Source organism: Scyliorhinus torazame, chromosome 18, assembly GCF_047496885.1.
Source record: "Scyliorhinus torazame isolate Kashiwa2021f chromosome 18, sScyTor2.1, whole genome shotgun sequence".
In the NCBI taxonomy this organism is placed as follows: domain Eukaryota; kingdom Metazoa; phylum Chordata; class Chondrichthyes; order Carcharhiniformes; family Scyliorhinidae; genus Scyliorhinus; species Scyliorhinus torazame.
Window position 1 is genome coordinate 40,161,073 of NC_092724.1, and position 14,042 is coordinate 40,175,114.

A 14,042-nucleotide genomic window follows, 5' to 3' on the forward strand; every position below is an offset into this window, starting at 1 on the left:
ATCTACAAACTAGAACAAAAGAGCTAAACTCAAGAGGTGAGGTGAGAGTGACTGCCCTTGACATCAAAGTAGCATTTGACCAAGTGCGGCATCAAGGGGCACTAGCAAAACTGGAGCCAATGGGAATCAGAGGGAAAACGCGCCAACTGTTGGAGTTATACCTGGCACAAAGGTGATTGGTGTTGTTGGTGATCAATCATCTCAGTTCCAGGACATCACTGCAGGAGTTCCTAGAGATAGTGTCCAAGGCCCAACGTTTCCGTTGCTACATCAATGACCTGCCCTCCACCATAAGATAAGATGTTGGGATGTTCACAGATGATTGCACAATGTTCAGCACCATTTGCGACTCCTCAGACATTGAAGCAGGTTGTGCCCTTATGCAGCAAAATCTGAGCAATATCCAGGTTTGGGCTTGTCAATGGCAAATAACATTCACCCCACATAAATGCCAGGCAATGACCATCTCCAACAAGTGAGGATCTAACCATCTCCCCTTGACATTCAATAGCATTACAATTGACGAATCCCCCACTATCCACATCCTGGGAGTTACCATTGACCAGAAGCTGAACTGGATTAGCCATATAAATACATGGCTACAAGAGTAAGTCACAGGCTGGGAATTCTCACCTCCTGGCTCTGCAAAGCGTGTTCATCATCTACAGAGCACTAGTCAGGAGTATAATGGAATATTCTCCACATGTCTGTATGACAGCACTCAAGAAGCTCAACACCATCCAGGACAAAATAGCCCGCTTGATTCCTACCCCTTCTACAAACATTCACTCCCACCACCTCTGAAGCACAGTGGCATCAGTGAGTTCCATTTCCAAGATGGACGGCAGGAACTTATCAAGGCTCCTTTGACAGGGCCTTTCAAACCATTGACTCTACCACCTAGCTGGTAGCTGGTAACACCACCACCTGCAAGTTCCCCTCCAAGCCACACACCATCCTGTCTTGGAAATGTATCGCTGTTCTTCACTGTTTGTGGGTCAAAAATCTGGAACTCCCTCCCCAACATACTGTGGACATACCTACATCACAAGTTGTAGTTCAAGAAAGTGGCACACCGAGAGCCCCCGCTCGGGAATGGCAATTTTGGGGCTTTTAGCCCGGTCCCAGGGTCCGCGGAGGCGGCAGAAGAAGGGAGAAGGTACGGAGGAGGCACTGAGAAGACACAGGAGGGAAAAAAACCCCAAAGAAAAATGTCGAGGGTGAGCAGAAAAACGGCCGGAAAAAAACCAGCTGGAGGTCCGTCGGGGAGTGGAAAGGTCATCGCGGGGTCACCAGGAAAAATGGAGGCTGGAGCACCAGGGAAGGCTGCACTGCTTACGGCTGAAGAAATAACCAAGGTGATGGCTGCGGAATTTGAAAAGCAGGTGGCGCAGATTGCGAAATGCATGGAGACGGTGAGGAAGGAGATGAGGGAGGCTTTGAGTGTGCTGGTGGAGGAGGCGGTTTCCCCGGTGAGGACGGAGGTGGCGAGCACAGTGGCGGAGGTGCGAGAGCAAGGGGAGGCGCTGAAGGAAGTGGAGGAGACGTTATTGCAGCACGGTGATCAACTTGCCTCGATGGGGAAAGAGATGCGGAAGGCGATGGATACTAACAATGATCTGTGAGGAAAAATGGAAGACCTGGAAAATAGATCCAGGCGACAGAACTTGAGGATTGTGGGGCTGCCCGAAGGAGTTGAAGGACCGAAGCCGACTGAGTATTTTGCCGCGATGCTGGCAAAACTACTGGGGGAGGGGGAGGACCCTGCCCGATATGAACTGGATCGGGCTCATCGGTCATGGAGGCCTGTACCAAAGGCGAGTGAGCCACCAAGGGCAGTGACTGTGCTTCCGTAGGTACAGGGTGAAGGAGAAGGTCCTGAGCTGGGCCAAGCAGAAGTGGGTGGTGCAGTGGGCTGGAGCTGGTATATGTGTATACCAGGACTTTACGGTGGAGCTGGCAAGGAGGCGGGCTGCCTTCAACTGGGTGAAGAGGGCACTGTACATTAGCAAGGTGCGGTGCGGCATTGTATATCCAGCGAAGCTGAGGGTGACTTACAAGCTCAGGGACTTTTATTTTGGAACGGCGGAAGCAGCGGAGGAGTTTGCGAAAGCAGAAGGACTGTGGAAGAACTGACAAACTGAGGAATGGCCATGTGCCGATGTAACCTCATGACTGTATTTTCTTCTTTTTTGTATCACTGCGCGCGGGTGTAGAGATTAAAGGAGCCAAGGTGGTATATATTTGGACGAGGGAAGGGGCGGGACTTTCACTCGAAATGAGAGTTCTTTGGGGTGTAGGTGGATAGGCGGGGTTTGTGTGCTAAAAGAGGATCTTTGGGCTTTCCTGGGGCCGGGCAAGTGGGAAAGGGACCCGGGCGGGGGCCTCCATGCTGGCCGGTGTGTGCCGGCCAGTGAACGGGAGTGAGGTGGGGGGGAGGGGCTGCGGCCATTGGAGCCTGGCAGAACAGGGTCCGAGTGGTCTAGCCGGGGTGGAAAGTTGGGGGGGAAGGAACCGAGGGTAGGGGGAGGAGTTTTACAAGAGGCAGTGGACGGGAGGAGCTGGAGACCTGGGGTGGGGGTTGGGGGTGGGAGCTGTGTGAGATTAAGGGTGACTACGGGTAATCCCTGATTTATTTTTGCCATTTGTTTATGTAAACATGCGGGTTGAGGTTTGGGGGTTGGTGGGTAGATGGGATCGTTGTTGTTATTATGGGGACTGACATATCTTGCTGATTATTGTTTATCGTTGATGGATGTAAATGTGGGAGAAAATGTGAAAATGGAGGAGAATAAAAAAAAAGAAAAAAAAAAGAAAGTGGCTCACCATCATCTTCACAAGGGCAATTAATGCTGACCTAACCAGTGAGGCCCACATCCCATGATTTTTTTGATACTGCAAAGCCCTCAGTCCCACCTTCTCCTTGTATCTCTCAGTTTCACCTTTAAGAATTTCCCTTCATTCCCACCTATACAATTGGTAATCTGATGTCCTCAATCACACCTCCCCATCTTCCCATTTTATCCCTGAATCCAACCTACCCACCATGTCCTCCAATTCTTTCCGTGTCCAAAAATGCACTCTTCCTCGGCCCTGTTTATGTTGCCACCTGAACCTCCTCTTTCCGCAACCCGACTACACTTTGAGCGGACTAAATTCCCCCTGACTTAACTTGCTTTCCAATCATCTGTGAATTTGTGGATTCTTGTCATTCTGAATCTGGTTTAATTAAATCAAAGGTTGCAATCTTTGAGACAAGCTCGTTGGAAGAGCTGAGAACAGGAAGGTGCAGGTTAGGATGGGTTACAGGGATAGGGCGGGGGGACAGGGGGCCCGAGGTAGGGTGCTCTTTCAGAGGCTCGGTGTGCACGCTCGATGGGCCGAGTGGCCTCACTGTAGGGATTCTTCGAAATGACAATTCTATAATAGAGTTGGGCTGGCTTTCTTTCATAAAGGTGGGGGTTGTCTCACCCATTCTGTGCTACACCGGGATGTAGCGTTATGCCCAGGGCAGGGGGTGGTGGGCTGACTGGTAATAGTGTGTGTAGATAGCATGGTGCCAGCGGCAATGGACAGCTGGTGGGTTATTCACAAACCCTGCCACGTGGAGCACATTTATCTGTAGCCCAATCATCCCGTTTAAAGAATCGGTTGGAATAAATCAATTCTGAAGCGAGGGTTTAAAAATAGCCAGATGTTGGCTTCGGAAGTGCAGTTCTCGGGGGGGGGGGGGGGGGGAGGGGGGATAGTAAGAATTGGGACGGCGGAAGAACCAACTCTTGGGTTTGCCGGACTGCCTTTGGAGCAGCAACTTTATTGACTGCATTCCCCGATCATCATCATCGGTTAACTGGGGACCAGTCGACTGGGAATGTAACATGTCACAAAGGCAAGTCACTTTGATGAGGTGGTTCAGATGCCGCTTTACACCCATTTCCAGCTCTGCCCTCATCTGTTGGCGACCCGTGATGTTATTTCTACCCTGAGGTCGCATTTATTGAAGTGCCCGGGTCGCTGGGAGAGAGTATGGAAATTGACCTGAAATTGACAAGTCTTGCGGCTGTTTCGCTGCTTCCTTGTTAATTTCGGACCCCCGTGGAAGTTGAGAAGCGTTTGGGCTCAGGAATGTGCTGGGTTTCTCTAATAGCCTCTCACCACTGCTGAGGAAGGACCGCCTCCAGTTTGGGATCCAGCGTCCACCCCCTCCTCCCACCTCCTCCCCGGCCCGGCCCAGATCCCCCCCGCCCCCCCCCCCCCAACCAAACAAAGAGCTCTGAGCAGATCAGGATCTCCCGACCCTGAAGGAATTCTCTATGTCCTGATTAAAAGCAGATGTTGCTCAGCAGAGCGCTCATTGATGATAAACTCTTGCGTCTTTGTTTAAAACCCTTGTGTACACAGTGCTCACAACCTCCATTCCTCGCAATCGCCTGCTGCCTGTGTCAGCACTTGAGTGGGAGTTTTGAGGCAACTCTTTAATTTATTTTTTCTTTCCCCCCCTCTCTCTCTTCAGCCCAATTGGAGAGGATCGGGGCGGGGGGCGCTCATTTTGCAACAGTTTGAAGCGTTCTCTAGGAGGTTGCAGCATGGGGGCATGGTGGACAGCCAAGTTTGTACTGGGATGTGCGATTCTCATCTGTCTTTGCATTGAAGAAACATTGACCCAACAAGAAAGCCAGTTTGGAGCAGCGAGATTCACAGGAGCCGGGGACAGAGAATTGCAATCGCGGGTCAGGAGACGAGGTCAAGACAGCTTGAGAGGGTAAAATTCAGTCCTTAAAATTGCAAATAAATCCGCAAACAGAATTACAGTCAAATTTTAAATAGGAAAAATAGAGAAGTCCATTGCATTCTAAATGTGGCCATGGTCAGAATCGTAGTTGATGGTAAAACTTTTTATCATTTAATTTCTTTTTACAAAACACAAATGGTGCTTAGCAACACGTCTGAGAATCCGAAGTTGTTAGAAATGACCAGGTATCAGGAAATGGCAACGTTTGCTCTCAAGCCCGGAGTGTTTGGTCACTCCTTACCCCCTCACTCGCGCGCTTGTCTCCTTTAAACTTTGTGTGGGGTTTTTTGTGTGTGTGTGTTGGCAATGCGGTTTAAAAAGTGGGAGCCGGTCAGCTGTTTGGCTCCAAGCAAAGGGGATGTTCGGCGAGGGTTTCAATTCGGAAAGGAGGGCGAGATATCCCGGAATGCAAAGAGAGGATCTGAATTAATTCAGGACAGGTTTTGAGGGGAGCCCAGTTCTTTGTCTTGGTTGGAATGTGACATGGGGTGGGGTGGGGTGCGGTAGGAGTGGTGGCAGAGATCTTAAGGGGATCTTAAGAGAACCGTGGCCTGGGCTGGCAAAACGTCAAAATCTAAAGGGGAGTTTATAGGACCTACTTGATTTAAACAAAAAAGTATTTCAAAGCACTTGTTCGAGTACATTTCCTTCTGTGTGTTTAACATCTCTTCAGAACCCAGAGCCCCAAGTAGCACATGAAATCAGCTCAGAAAATTCATCCTATTCAGACAGTGATGGTTCAGAAAGGGCCAAATAAGTCAAATTCCATTCTTTAATTACATGGGATTCCAGAAATGTTGTCATTGTTTTGGGATCACATTCAATATTCCCATCTTTTTTTTCTCCTCCATGAAAGCCTGGGCCCAGTGACCTGCATTGTAATTTGCCAAAGGCAGAGAGGTCTGATTAATGGGAGTCCCATACGGCCAATGTAGATGAGTTGGGTTTCGTTAAAGTTGTAAGAGAATAAGTGCAGTGAAATGAGTGGGGTTAAACGGTGGGTGAAACGGGCCAAGTCAGTGAAAGCACAGTGTTGGCAATGCTGATGTTTGCGTTCAGATAGTTGTCAAAGATATAGTGGGAATAATTGGGAGTTTGAAGTTATGCTTCTCCTGCTGGCCAGCAGCCAGGATTTTGTACAAATTACAAAACTAGAAACCAATTACCCCGGAGGTTTGAGGGACTGGAATTCAATTGTGTGAAGATTTGACAGAAATCTGCATTTTTCTTGTCAAGTGGGCTGCTGACCTGCCTCTGAAATGGAAGGAGGGGGACATTGTGCTTTCAGCCACTAGCTGGCAGGTGCCCAGAAGCCCCAAAGCTAGACTCTGACAGGGCAAGGCGCATGGTGTGTGTTGCAAGTAGCCAGCCCGTGCCATAGCTCCTTGAGTTGAGTTTCAAAGGGAGATTTTGTCATTCAGCTGCAATGAACTTTTTAGGTGTCAGTTGAATCGAAATGTATATGCTCCTGAGATCTTCAATTCAGATTAAAACCTCATGAATAATTCATTTTCCTGGGTCGCAATTGGACCAAGTGTGATTTCTTTTGAATGTTACACATATAGAGTGTGGTTAACAAAAGATGTGCCGACACAAAGTTGCTCAATTGCAAAAGCAGTGAGAGTTGTATATTAAAATGTAAAAGCAGGAGGCATGAATCATCACTTTTCTAGATAATGGAAACCCAATGAAACTTTTGAGATTTATTAGTAATAATCTGTAATGTATTTCTAAGTGAAATGAATTCACTATTGCAAATGTACTGTCTGTAACCTAAAGACTTATTATATGGGGAACATCACCCCCACCCTTCTACAACTTCCAGGCCAAAGCAGTCCACTTGATTGCTCCCCCTTCCTCAAACATGTAAACCCTCCACTACCTACAGTGGCAGCTGTGTGTACCATCTACAAGATGCACTGCAGTAACACACCAAGGTTCCTCAGGCAGCACCTTCCAAAGCCATGACTGCTACCATCCAGAAGGTTAAGAGCAACAGATACCTGGGAACACCACCATCTGGAAGTTCCCCTCCCAAACCACTCACCACCCTGACTTGGGAATATATCACTGCTCTTTCATTGTCACTGGGGCAAAATCCTGGAACTCCCTCCCTACCAGGGACTGCAGTGGTTCAAGAGGGCAGCTCACCACCACCTTCTGAAGGGCAACTAGGGATGGGCAATAAATGCCAGCCTAACTAATGTCGGCCACATCCCCTAAATGAAAAAAATAGTGGAATCAGTGAATACCCACTAGGACACATAGAGATCCTTAATGTTTTCTCTTAAAGAAGCCTTGAGATAATAGCTGTTTTATTGCCTTTAATATGTTTGATGCGCTTGCTTAACTTCACAGATCTACATTACAGGTCATAGATTATATATATATCCTTCAGATTTTTTGAGGCAGATGGTTCTTAGTGCCATGTTTGAAACTTTGGTTACAGTAACTATTACTAAATCCTTTTTAAAAATGCAGTAAATTGGTAATCTGACGTGAGCAGTAATAGAGAAGATACTGATGGATTTAATTTGATGGAAATGTTATTAATTTCTAACATCAGATTGACAATGTGTTGTTTTGCCTCTTTTTCATCGATCATGCCAATAAATCTTTCCTCTGGTGTAATAAGTAAAACTTAGCGAAAGGTGAGTTGGATTGGTTCAGACAAATCCAGTGTGAGCACATTATTGCCATTACATTACAGGAATGAATCTGTTTCTAACAAGACCAAATGCAAAAGTCAGTCTCTCATGCTCTTTTAACTTGTGTTAACCAGTGATTCAAAGACCAGCCTTCTTCTATTGCACTGTAATTCTTTCATCCAATTTGGAACGTGCTAAGTTGTCTTTGAGTGACACAGCACACTGCATGTAAATACAATTTGGAGTGCTTTTATACTGTAGCAAAGGCTCTGACAATCGTTAGGTTGAAACTTATTTCTGCCCAGTCCTGAGTCAAATTCTCTCTGTCTGTACCTCCCCACCCCCCTCCCCCGCCCAGCTGCCACAAATTAATTTTGAGCCTAGTTAAATAACACTGGAGTTGTAGTCCATGCAGTGTCGAACCCAAGGCATGAGTGACTGCCTTCTCCAGAAGACCTTCCTAATGGTTCTCTCCAGAGATGGGTCCAAAGTTCTGCTGCAATTTCTGCAACATTTGGAACAGCATTATTTTTGGAGAGGTGGATGTTGCCAATGAAATATGATTGCAAGGAAGGTGCTGTTTTGTGTTACAGAAATCACTGTTTGCTGCAGACTTGTATACTGATTCATTAATAATGGGATGAGACCATTACTTTGATAATTTATAAATCAAGAGAATTTCACTGCATGAAACTTTTTCGTTGGCCAATTTTCTGTTAATGTTGATTGTCTCCAAGATGACCCAAAACCTTTCTAGATGGTCCACACAGTCAGCCAGTCTGTGGATAGGTGAGATTCTAGTCTTGTGGGTTGGGGCAAATTCCTACAATTCTTTGTTCGAGTCCGAGCAGCTTGAAGAGCTTTATTAGGAGTGAACTCAGCTCTTTGCCTACTCTCTTGGTCAGGAGCATTGTGTAGTAGAAAGTGACTTCAGCGGGACAAGAAAACAAAATTGCTCATGTCGCTGTACCAGATCATTATCCAGTTGGTTAACTGGAATATATCTGTGCAAATGCAGCCAGGAGATGGTATGATTGAACATGATGCATCTCACAGTCAAATATCCTCAGCTCTTAGATGAATTATGGCCAGTTTATTGATATGCCAGGGGCTAATGGTGTCTCTGGAAGTATAGCCTAATAAAGTGAGTGAAGAAATTGTGAAAATGTTGTCCAAAAAGTATGTATTCTCACAAGGGTGAAGAATATGTGCTGTTGTTAAATTTTGGGAACTTAAAAGCCACTAAAAAAAGATGTAGATTAGCCAAGTTATATTCCGTCTGCGTAAATCCCACCGTGCAGCGTCTGCATAGATCCCACCGCGCAGTGTCTGCATAAAGACCACAACAAAAGAGAGTACGGGACATGAAATGCCATTCAATTGACCCACTCCCTCTGCAGTCCATGTGTAATCTACCCTATCATGGACTCAACCTCTAGTTCCACAGCCAAAGCCAGTGTATCATATTGTATACTCCACCCCATCTGCTTAATCTTCTGAAGAAAAAAAAAGTATGTACAACACAATAACTGCAGAATACCTGTCCATTTACATCTCTCCACTCAGGCCTGCTGGTTGGGTTATTTATTGCATCACTGGATCATGCTGGGCAGAATAAAATAGCCTTCATCCTCTGACCCAAACAGAATACTAGGTAGGGGATTAACTATTAGCCTGATTCTCATGTCAGATATATCTGCAGATTTGATCAAAGACTGGTTAAACTGTAGGTTTAGTCTATTGCAGTCTATTAGGGCAGTTTAACCCAGAATAAATTCAATTCATGTTAATTTCCTGCTTCAATTAAAAGTTCTAACTGGCTTGGATCAGCAGAGCAGGGAAGGAAACTTGGGGGTATTGGAGGCCAGTACTTACAGCCCTTTGTCTATTTCAACAAAATGCTGACATATCTTGCAGAGAAGTATTGATGTAAATGTGTTCCGTAAATACCCAGTCCGATTGGTAGTGTAGTCATTCCATTCCAGTTATTCTCCATGGACAGAGGTATAATTCCAAATTTAAAGGACCCGTACAATAGATAATGTTCATACTTACCACTGCCAGCTGTGACATTCATCTGATTTTGAGGCAAAATTAATGTAATTGTTTGCCAGTGAACAGCTGTGATCTTCAAATGAATCCTGATAGCAACTCTGGGAAAAAGGAGACAGCAATTAGAATTGATTCAAATTGTGGGTTTGCTTCAGTGAATGGTTGGTGAACAACAGGAAGTGTCTGTGTTCCTGAATCTTTCAAAAGAAGGCACTTTAACTTCTAGTTTCTTATTTAACCTTTCTGTCTGTCAATAATTGATACAGATCAGGAATGGCTCAGGTTCCTTAACCACTGGCAGTAGTGATGGAGCCTAAAATGAGGCTGACTCAACAAGGTTTAAGGAAGTCAAAATCAGGCAGGGTTCCTGAGAGCATATCCTGATGAATGTGGGTAATTTTAGATATAGCTGACAAGTTGCTTGGGCTCAATTATGTAGCCACCCATGTACTTCTGTAGTTTGCATTGATAATTATTGTCCCGATTCAGGAAGAATGGACACTTGGTGGATGCGGGGTTGAGTTCTGAAAAATTTCTCATGCTTATAGAATTAAATTCCAGAAATAGGATCTGCACCCCAGCCAGTGATGGCACCTGGGGAACTGCACCCCAGCCAGAGACGGCACCCAGGCAATGGCACCCCAATCAGAGACGGCACCCCAGTAGAAGTCGATGATTACAGGAGAGGAAATAAGATTGATGAAGAAAACTGCAAGGCAATTTAATTTATTTGCCGTTTCTCGCGTTTTTACAATAGAGTGAAATGAGGGTAATCCATTAATTCAATCTTTGGATCATAGAAAATGTACAGCACACAGATCCCACTTGGCCCATTATGTCTGTGCTGGCCAGAAAACCAGCCAAGTGGCCTAATCTTACTTTCTAGCACTTGGTCCATAGCTCTGAAGGTTACGGTGGTTGAGGTGCCAATCCAGACACCTTGGGCGACATTTTCCGAACCCCCGCCGGGTCGGAGAATCGCCGGGGGCTGGCGTGAATCCCGCCCCCGCCGGTTGCCGAAGTCTCCGGCACAGGATATTCGGCGGGGGCGGGAATCGCGCCGCGCAGGTTGGCGCCCCCCCCCCCCGCTCGATTCTCCGGCCCGATTGGGCCGAAGTCCCGCCGATAAATTGCCTGTCCCGCCGGCGTAAATTAAACCACCTACCTTACCGGCGGGACAAGGCGGCGTGGGCGGGGTCCGGGGTCCGCGCAGGTTGGCGGGCCCCCTCCCGCTCGATTCTCCGGGCCGAAGTCCCGCCGATAAATTGCCTGTCCCGCCGGCGTAAATTAAACCACCTACCTTACCGGCGGAACAAGGCCGTTTGGGGCCCCAGCCCCAACATTGGGGGCCCGCCCGCGGATCAGTGGGCCCCGATCGCGGGCCAGGCCACCATGGGGGCAGCCCCCGGGGCCAGATCGCCCCGCGCCTCCCCCAGGACCCCGGAGCCCGCCCACGCCGCCTTGTCCCGCCGGTAAGGTAGGTGGTTTAATTTACGCCGGCGGGACAGGCAATTTATCGGCGGGACTTCGGCCCATTCGGGCCGGAGAATCGAGCGGGGGGCTGGCGTGAATCCCGCCACTGCGCATGCGTGGGGAACTGTCAGCGGCCGCTGACGCTCCCGCGCATGCGCCGCCCGGAGATGTCATTTCCGCGCCAGCTGGCGGGGCAACAAAGGCCGTTTCTGCCAGCTGGCGGGGCGGAAATTCGTCCGGCGCCGACCTAGCCCCTCAATGTTGGGGCTCGGCCCCCAAAGATGCGGAGCATTCCGCACCTTTGGGGCGGCGCGATGCCCGTCTGATTGGCGCCGTTTTGGGCGCCAGTCGGCGGACATCACGCCGTTTCCGGAGAATTTCGCCCCTTTTCTTTAAATGTGTTGAAGTTTTCTCCCTCTGCTTCCATCAAGGCAGTGAATTACAGATCCCATCTTCACCCCATTTTTATACAGTTCTTGTGTAACTTATATTTAATGCTTCAGTTAATAAATGAAAGGATTCCCCAGGCCTTCTTAATGAAGTAAAGTTGAAATTCCTCTATATTTGCTGAAGAAAAAATGTGTTGTGCATTTTGAGATGGTGCCTGTTACAGACCTGGGATATATATGGTATGGTGCTGTTTTCAGCCCTGGTACAGGTATAGTTTCAGTCCCTGCGTTTGCAATTCTCACCTGGAGCTCCTACCCTACTGCGTGAACTTCGCTGATCAGTGATCCAACAATTAACAGGAGAAGACTATCCTGTGTGGGTATCAGTCGTGCAGAGCCCAACTGCTGGTGTGAATTTCTCAGTACCGCCTGCCTGGAGACATTGCGAATGGAGTGCGAACTGGAGGACTTGGAGGCAGCTTCTGAAATGCAAAGATTTTGTAAACTCAAGTACAATAATAATAATTTTTATTGTCACAAGTATCCTTACATTAACACTGCAATGAAGTTACTGTGAAAAGCCCCTAGTCGCCACATTCCGCCACCTGTTTGGGTACACAGAGGGAGAATTCAGAATGTTCAATTCACCTCACAGCACGTCTTTTGGGACTTGTGGGAGGAAACCGGAACACCCAGAGGAAACCCACGCAGACACGGAGAGAACGTGCAGATTCCCACAGACAGTGACCCAAGCCGGGGTCCCTGGTGCTGTGAAGCCATAGTGCTAACCATTGTGCTACCGTGCTGCCCTTAGTGTGGCCCAGATGCCTGTTCCTCACAGGAGAGCCAGGCAGGAAACAAAATGGAAATTTGACTGAATGAATCATACAAAGTAAAGTCTGTGACGACTGTGAGTTCTCTGTGGTCAGCGCTCTCTGGCCAGGTTAAGGACACTTTTTGCAGATATGGGTGCAGATTTGGGTGAACATACATGACCCTTTACCCACAAACGTCAAGCCAGGGTGCAGTTTGAAATGTGTTGTCACTGCAACTTGAGAGCTTTGATATTGAAAGATTGCAGAGTGTGAACCTTTGTGTGTTCTGGAATCCTTGTTTTCTTTTCATTCATCTTAATGCTTTGGCTCTGACTAATTTCTTACTGAAGCACTTTCCCACTGGTTTACTGGGGAAGGAACTGCAGGGTAAACTCTCCCGTACTGAGGGATCATGTAGCTGAGTCTGATCCCAATCATGCATGCATTTCCTATCAGAGGTCAATGGATAATGCCAAATGATGGTTAGAAATTCCTGTTTCAAGGACACCCAATTATATTTCCAAACTCGCAGATTTAAAGCCCTCCAAAGATTGTTATCCCCCGAGTCAAGATCTTCCACCTTCATCGGTTTAATAAACATCAAATCTCCTCAATGTTCCTCCTGCAGCACAAAGCCCAAGAATAAGGATGTTCACACACAGTAACACAATTAGTAACCCAACTATGTTCCTGATTAGGCCTTTGGAATTTACTTCAGAAACAAAGCCCAGATATGTGAACATGCTTTAAACATTCCCTTATGATCTCAGAACTGAATCGTGACCAACGTAGTCTTAGTTTAACAATGTTCCTGCTTTGCAACCAATGTCTATAAATTGTTGAAAGCAAGTTACCCTTAGAAGGGTGATGGGACACTAATTTAGAAGAGTTTAAAGCCACCAATTCCAGTACTGTCTTTACCATTCCTAGCTTGCCTCTGTCCCATGTGTGTGTGACTAATGATTATACAAAGTGATTCAGAGCGTTTTGCACTGTAATGGGCGATTAAAGCTGTGGTCAGTGTCCTGTCGAATTCTCGCTTCCTCCGATACTTCAAGAACCTATCCTGATGGCAACTTCCTCCTCCCTGCATCTTCAATGTCCTGAAACATTCCCTTCTATCTTTACGTTACTATGTGCCGTCATTTAAAACCCAGCTTGACGTCACTTAGTTGCTGCTACATGATTCACTATTTTTCCAACCATGGGGATATCCTGCTCTGTGGTCCTTGGCCATTCCCAGGTTGTCTTTCAACGATAAGATCAGATATCTGAGTATGTGCCTGCAGTCCTTTAATTCGTACCCTGTTCCTGTTGTAGGCTATTGCACACTGGTTGATTTATCTGTTGCAATCCATCGTCAGTCTAGTAATTCAAACAAAATGAAACTATTCCAGTAACAGGACTGTCCATTTTATGCAATAATGACTGGACTGTTAAAATGGATTGCTTGGGTTTAAAGCTGTGAGCTTCTTTTAAGTCAGCTAATTAGAGAATATGCTATCTTTGGATCAGGAATGATGTTGGAATGTTTTGCTTGGATAGCAATTGTATACAATGGACATGGGGAGGCTGAAGGTTAGGATTTCCTTTTTGGATCTGGTATCCATCTGGTGTTGACCAAGTTTGGTTTTTGATGTAAGTGCAAATTAGGGGCGAAATTCTCCATCCCGCCCCGCCACATTTCTGCGCCGACCGGTCGGCGGGAGTCTCCGTAACACCGGCCGGTCAATGGGGTTTCCCATTGTGGGGCAGCCCCACGCCGTCGGGAAACCCCCGGGCGCCGGCAGAACGGAGACTCCCGCCGGCGGAGAATGACGCCCCAGTTCTTTGGAAGCAACAACAACATTTTGCATTTATGTAGTACCTTTAA

General features: G+C 47.2%; 1 protein-coding gene across 1 annotated transcript in view; it reads left to right on the forward strand.

Annotated features, from left to right (window-relative positions):
- Positions 1-4,275: 4,275 nt before the first annotated feature.
- Positions 4,276-14,042, forward strand: part of fbn2b (fibrillin 2b) — a 408,379-nt gene continuing 398,612 nt past the window's right edge. The window contains exon 1 of the mRNA XM_072482639.1: positions 4,276-4,762. Within this exon, the coding sequence (XP_072338740.1) occupies positions 4,587-4,762 (176 nt within the window). The 5' untranslated portion in view covers positions 4,276-4,586. The remainder of the gene's footprint in view (positions 4,763-14,042) is intronic.